The sequence below is a fragment of the Ictalurus punctatus genome, chromosome 11, assembly GCF_001660625.3.
Source record: "Ictalurus punctatus breed USDA103 chromosome 11, Coco_2.0, whole genome shotgun sequence".
Classification (NCBI taxonomy): Eukaryota; Metazoa; Chordata; class Actinopteri; order Siluriformes; family Ictaluridae; genus Ictalurus; species Ictalurus punctatus.
The window spans coordinates 19,283,639-19,291,198 of record NC_030426.2 but is presented as its reverse complement, the minus strand read 5'-3'; the positions used below and the strand labels follow the sequence as shown (position 1 = coordinate 19,291,198).

Genomic DNA, 7,560 nt, shown 5'->3' with positions numbered 1-7,560 from the left:
AGACAAACTGCCTATGGAAAAAGATAAGCTATGGTGTTTAACTGTACACTGTGGCAGTGGGGGCGTGGCCGAGCGTCGGCTGTGGATGGACAGGAGGCGGGTCGAACCGGCAGGTAACGCGTCATGATTTTCACCTGTGTCTTATTACCGCCAGTTTACTTATGTGTATCTCATTGTGCCTTGAGAAAGCCCGTGACAGGTGGAAGAGGGAGAGCCGAGCAGCACAGAGCCGAGCGTGTATGTGTGCGCCTGTGTAGTGAAATAAAGTCGCTGAAAAGTGAAAAGGAAAATAAAGAGTTGTCCGAAGCCTGCCTCCCGTTTCACCATTTCCCTCTGAAGCAAAGGGAAGTGTTACATACTCTTATAAAATGGATCAACGAGGAAAATGTGTCGGTGGCCCTTATAAGTAGAAGAGAGCTCATCAGGTATATGCTTCTGGTATCTGTGTAGTTAAGCTGATTTTACAATGTAGTAATAAAATCATTAGCGCCGTGTGCTGCCCAGTTTTGCTTAGTAGCTAACGTTATGTAATAATATACAATAAGCTATTAATCAGTTGAGTTCGTATAGACTAAGAGAAACGAAGTAGTATAAGATCATTATCTTCTTCTAACCAAGTTTCTAACGTAGCACATCATATTTGCGTTCTTGAAAATTTTTTAAAAAATTGATCAAGTCGTTGGCTGACGTTTTGGCTATGAGCTGTGGTGTTCAGTCATCACATTTATGTACAAGATATTAGAGTCTGGCTAGCATCTTTCTTTTCTCTCATTATGTTTCACCGTAAGCTGACTTCATGTTCTGACGGCAGGGGAGTTATCTGGAAGCTTTGCAAGCTTTGGGTTTTTCCGCATTCCTACGTATTCCTGATTCCTGAAGATCGTCTGTGTGCCCTAATTAATCCGGCTAAAATAAACATAAAACTCATTCTGTCAACCAGGTCATGGCTGGTGGATGTGTGTAGTGCAGCAGGAGGTGGGGTTTGGAACGAGAACTGGTGCTGTTGCTTATAGTTGCTGCATCAAGGTGCATTGCATCGCATCAGTGTGAACTGTGTTACGTTCAACAGTAGAATGGTCGTTGAAACTACTTGTTCACCAGGTAACTATGAATAAATACCTAATCAGTCCGTCCAGGATGTTGTAATCGCAGAAATGAAAATTCAATTCAATTTTATTTGTATAGCGCTTTTTACAACCGTCATTGTCTCAAAGCAGCTTTACCGAAACATATAAACACAGGATACAGATTTTAAGTGTGTGAATTTATCCCTATTGAGCGAGCCGGTGGCGACGGTGGTGAGGAACAACTCCCTAAGATAATTTGAGGAAGAAAACATGAGAGGAACCCGACTCAGAAGGGAACCCATCCTCATCTGGGTAACAACGGATAGTGTGAAAGTAAAAGAAAGTTCATTATGGTTTTAACATGAAGTCTTTGTTGAACTAGTCCACTGTTCACTAAATGAGACCTGAGTGTGAAACTGCATGTGGTAATTGCAGTCCCGAGGCCATAGCAGCAACCATAGTCCCAGCCACCACAGCGAGAACGTCCATGTGGAATTGAGGTCCAAAACCATTTCCATAGTACTTCAAGCGGTACCATCCTCAGCAATCTCCAGGCTGTAGCCTCCAGTTGATGAGAGCGCCATCCAGAGGTAGAGCATCAGGATGGATCAGGCAGGTCCGGAGAGCAGAAAGGGTCAGGATCACTGGCATGTCCATAAAATCCTGAATATATCAAGGCAACTGTGCAATATTCTGAGGCGCTTGCAATTTGGAACAAAGCTACAGCAAAATCAAGCATTTTTCGCCACAGCAATCACAAAAAAAACCTCCTCTAGGGATTGTCTAATAGCCTGGACTCTAGCTTGTCCACCCTTGGAGAGATAGCCTGGAGGATGCTGCTTTCATGCGCGGTTGATTACTTCTTTTGTGCGTATGGGAGATGTGTATTTTAATTTTCAATGTTAACGGACATGTTATATTGCAGCAGGTCGAGAATTCGGTCTCTGTGTCCAGGTTTTATATTTCACATTTCACATGTATTGTTTGTGTTCCATAGCTCTACAAGAAACTGTGACTCCAAGAGTCTCTCATTATTATTCTGCCATGCAGCAGCAGGTGAAGGATTGTTTGCGCTTTCCTAGCAACAGTAACCGCAGGAGGACGACACTCTATCAAATCTCAGCCCTAAGATCCAAAACTCAGTGGTCACCCTCCTGCCATCTGGTAATGACAATCGGCCTCGTCGAGTCCTAACGAGCCATAACGAGCCACGGTGTTGGGGCAGAGCGTGTAATATTCACTTTGCCACAGCTCCAGTTGGCAGTCGTGACTCAAAATCAGCATGTTTTGCATGCACTGATGGCACAGTCAGGAGTAATGACGTCTAGAAGCCATTAATGAGGACGGGAAGAGGCATCTGTATTATTTCTCAGATCCATTAAGGAGAGGGAATGCAAAATCTTCATGCTTTACATGCCGTGATCTTCACACTCCGGCTTAATAAGTGCTGATGAGCTCTAATGGGCTCTGTTGTTCGCAATGTCAGAACAGCCCATTTTGTACGTCTGTGAAAGGTGGGGAGCGGGATATGGATAGCGCCATGATACAAGCTGAGAGGACCCCTGAAACCTTAACAAGCTCAATGAATGCAGGTCAACAAAGAAAACATTAGGGAAATAAAGAATGCATACAGCTCAGGCTTTACAAATAACAGCTGAACATCGTGACACGTGCAGTAGTAATGTCGACCATCAGGACACGGAGTCACCTGCAGTCATCTTCCGATACTGGACTTTTGTGTTCACCACAAAAGATTCATGCTCATGTATTCTTGATGAATTACTATAGCCGTCTCATGGCAGAAGAATTACAGGCTTTAAGCCACTTCAATAAATTTCCCTCCTCCCCCTGCTTGCTGGAGCGGAAAGAAGAAAAAAAAGAAAAAGTAAGAATTGTCACGCTTATAGACAAAGCCTATAATCAAGTCTCTTTTTGTGATTTTTAAAATGGCCGTCGCGAGCCTGTCACAAGCGAATTGCTGTGAATTATAAGATTATTCTATAAGCTTTTTGAGATCCTTTGTTCTAGGCTTTCTTTGTAGTAATAAAAAAAAAAAAAAAATTCAGTCAAGCTACATTTATTGTCATCTGCTCGCATGTCTGAGCATATTGTTGCCAATCTTTATACAGGAAATACAGCCTTCGGGATGAGGCTCTGAGCAAAAGAGGGGATGAAGGATAATCGGGGGATTTACGAAAGTATTTAAGAAACACAGCATTTAATGCTACTTTTATCCGCCCTTGACACGGATCTAAACTGGTCATCGTTATTTCAGCATCAGTGTTGAGAAGCTGTACATTTTGAGTTAGTTCCTGGACATGTTAGTTCCTTCCATTAAAGCCACCTCTTGAAGAACGAAGACAACTCTTTGTTTAGGATTTTGCGAGTACTACATCAACACCAGAGTAATCATTAAGGTTTCAGCAATAGCTGTCAGCTGCTGATTGGAGCTGTGTTTTCCTCCAACTGATAGTCCAGTGTTTTGTGCTAAGGATTTGGAAAAGGAAGTAATCATAATACCAAAACCTACAGAAACCATAACTGTCTGTCAGCATCACTTTTTGGAATAAATGTGGACTTTATTTACCCCAAATTCACACAGCACGCTTCGGTTTGAATCTGTTTAGGTAACTGCAGAATTTGAAGATCAGGTGAATTTACAATTTGCTTTTCTTTCTAAAAGTTTGTGCACTCTTGACCATAACAGTCATGTGCTTTTTGAACATCCCATTCCAGATTTAGTCCCTCGTTCCTGTTAGAAGAACCTCCACTCTTCTGGGAATTCTTTCCATTAGATTTTGGAGCGTGACTGGGGGGGGGGGGGGGGGTGGTTTGGGATCATTCATCCTCAAGGGCATTAGTGAGATCAGGTACTGATGTTGAGTGAGGAGGCCTGGGGTGCAGTCGGTGTTCCAATTCATCCCAAAGGTGTTCAGTGGGGTGGAGGTGTTCGGGGCTCTGTGCAGGACACTCGAGTTCTTCCACTCTTCAAACTTGGCAAAGCATGTCTTCATGGAGCTTGCGTTGTAGACAGAGGCTTTGTCATGCTGGAACATGTTTGACCCCATTAGTTCCAGTGAAGGGAAATCTTAATGGTACAGTACACAGAGATATTCTATACAATAGTGTGCTTCTAACTTTGGGGCAACAGTCTGGGGAAGAAACACCTATATATAGGTGTGATGGTCAGGTGACCACAAACGTTTACCCATATAGTGCATTAACTGTTTATTTCTTGTTGTCATTAACGGAGTAAGTCTCTCCCTGCCGATAACCCCCTCTCAGCCATGTCAAATGAATTCTCTTGATTACTAATTGCAGTTCTACTGTTGCTCATTACTTTCTTACTTTCCTGTATAAATGTCTTTGTATCTCGTACTGGTATACAGTATTATATCATCGAATATAAGTAGGGGATCTGCTCCATACTCCATGGTAATAGGTGCCTTTTTTGTTACAAAATACAAAAGACTGTGTAAAGCACCCCAAAAAAAACCCCCAGCAAAACAAAAGAAGAGGAACTCACAATGCTAAGTCTTGCTTGCTCTCAAGCTTTAATTACTAAGCCTGTTTTGCCCATAGCAATCCGCCAGCTATAATTACAAAATCGTTCGCCAAAAACATGACCCGAAACAGTGGGACAGCGAACAACCAGTATATTTGTGTTTACTTTGTTTCTTGCTGTTGGTTTAAAATGACAGTCAAAGCATCCATGACTTCTTTGTAGATTGTGATTTTAAATTAATTGTAAAGTTTATTAAAAAGATGGGGTTTGGGGGATTTCATTGGATTTCTACTAGGGCTGCAACAACTGTTTTCGTAATCGATTAGTTGGTTGATTTTATTTTTTCAATTAATCGGTAAACTTTCAGTACCAGTTTTTTCCCCGTTTATTTAAAATAAAATCCACAAACTGAGTGTTGGGGTGCATGGTGGCTTTGTGGTTAGCACGTTCGCCTCACACCTCCAGGGTCCGGGGTTCGAGTCCCGCCGGTTCCATGTGTGCGCGGAGTTTGCATGTTCTCCCCGTGCTGCGGGGGTTTCCTCCGGGTACTCTGGTTTCCTCCCCCAGTCCAAAGACATGTATGGTTGGTATGCATTGGTGTGTCTAAAGTCTCCATAGTGTATGAATGGTTGTGTGTGTGAGTATGTATGTGATTGTGCCCTGCGATGGACTGGCACCCTGTCCAGGGTGTACCCTCCCTTGTGCCCGATGCTCCCTGGGATAGGCTCCAGGTTCCCCGTAAGCTGTAGAAGATGGATGGACGGATGGAAACTGAGTGTTACAAATATAAACTTTACACAACTGTTTGCCCAAAACAGAAAAGAACCCAATACACACACGCACAAACACACACCAGAATATATATGATTAAATAATCTATATTATATTATTACAGAATATATATAATTTAAATATATAACTAAGTATATAAACAGTAAACTGAAGAAAGTCATTGTCTGTGACTCTGGCTATCTGCTAAAACTAGCGGCGTCGCATTATGCGCGTATGATGTCATGCGCTGTCAACTATTAAGTGGCTTCTACTTCCGGCTAGTAAAAAAAAAAACGCTAGTGTTCCATTCAAGATGATATCACCTTTCTAAAATTCACACACTAGACGGTAGAGTACACAGTGCATAGTGTAAGTGTATAGTACGACATTTGGGACACAATTTTAGTATTTACTCTCCGAGGCGTGTTTTCGGAACAGGAGTGACGTAGAGGGTAAACGCAGCGCACGTACACAGACTATTCGATAATGAGATTCGTTGACAACGATTTTCATAATCGATTATTATTGATTTTTATCGATCAGTTGTTGCAGCTCTCATTTCTATGGAGTTTACACCAGCAAAATAATAATAATAATAATAATAATAATATAGAGGAAGTAGAAAACAAGGTCAGCTCAAATTAGACGTGCCTCTGAGATGGCAGATGTGGATTGAAATGCTTGTTAAAATAGATTCGTGTGACGTCTTGACGTGACTCATCTGGTGTCAAAAGCCTTTAAGAGGTAAAACAGAATTAAAAATTTAAAGCGTCCCCAGTGGCGAGCCATGGGGAACCCCCCCTGAACACTTCCCTGACATTTGCCGTACGAGCTGCTTTTCTTTGTGATACTTGTTTGGTGTTAACGTATTAGTGTGTTATTCCACGCTTTGTGAGTTGATAAGTTTGAAGTCTTTTCGTAATCGACTAAACCCGTGTATATTTTTTGTATACTTTACCCAATCCTTCTTATGTCCTTCGGTGATTATTCCTGTTCAGTGTCTTTGCATTTGACCTGGTCTTTGTATATGTATATTGATGTTTATCTGTGTTTGTGTGTGTCCTGCCAGCTTTTGTAACACTCCTAAATGGCGACCAGGCGCAGGACGCCATCCGTTCACTGCACCAGACGTCGGTGCGTGGTCGTGACATCAGCGTCCAGCTGCAGCCCACCGACTCGCTGCTGTGCGTCACCAACCTGCCTCACACGTTCACGGGCACACAGTTCCAGGAACTGGTGCGCTCCTACGGCAACATCGAGCGCTGCTTCCTCGTCTACAGCGAGCTAACGGGCCACTCCAAGGGCTACGGCTTTGTGGAGTACATGAAGAAGGACTCGGCCTCCAGGGCTCGCTTGGAGCTGCTGGGTAAAGTGCAGGGCGACCGCTTGCTTATGGTGCAGTGGAGTGACGTCAACCAGCTCAGCACGGCCCAGCACATCCACTCCAAATGCCTGTGCGTGGAGCGGCTGCCCGTGGACTTTGACAGCTCTGAAGAGCTAACGCACATCTTTTCTGAGCACTACAAACCCGTCTTCTGCCAGGTGAGCCACAGAGATTGGAGCGAGTTAGCACACAGGCTTACGGAATGAATGACTTTCCCACGTGCTTGTGGAGAGAGAGGTTGATAATTGTACTCGCTGTAATGGAGGGAAGATACTCCTTTGCTGTGTAAAATTACCAACCTTGTACGGGTTCTAGCTGCAATTTACAGTTCATGATAGAGCGAATAATATGTCTCTCTTCTTCGTGTGTGTGTGTGTGCGTGTCCAGACTCGGAGTGTCGGAACTCTCATTTTGAGTTCTCTTTAGTGTTAATACAGCAGTTGTTCTCTACCCTGCCAATCGCTGCGAATCAATACTCCATCCAGAATCTGAGTGGATCGTGTGATGCCGGATCATGTTTCTTCATCCTAATCAAAACCCTTTTATATCTCAGAGGCCAGGACTGATGTTAGCCTTGCTGCTAGAAGCGTTTTTCGCCAACACACTAATCGATACTCTCACCCTGACCGAGACATGAAGCTCCAGAGCTACACCCACACTATAGTCATATTCAGAAGTGTTGGAGGTGGATGAAGATCACAATGCTTCGACCAACCTACTCTGAGTTAGCCTATGCTTTGAGGCTTCGTCTTTACTTTAGACAGCTCAATTACGCAGCAGCTCTCTGATGGTCGGCATGCTTAAGGCTTTTTGGTACTGGATTAGTTTTACAT

The 7,560-nt window shown here is 43.4% G+C and overlaps 1 protein-coding gene across 2 annotated transcripts in view; it reads left to right on the top strand.

The window, feature by feature from the left end:
- The window catches only part of raver2 (ribonucleoprotein, PTB-binding 2), a 94,235-nt gene that overhangs the window by 27,455 nt on the left and 59,220 nt on the right, over positions 1–7,560 (top strand). For both annotated transcript variants that reach the window (XM_053683569.1, XM_053683570.1), the window contains exon 3: positions 6,413–6,885. In XM_053683569.1, the coding sequence (XP_053539544.1) occupies positions 6,413–6,885 (473 nt within the window). The remainder of the gene's footprint in view (positions 1–6,412; positions 6,886–7,560) is intronic.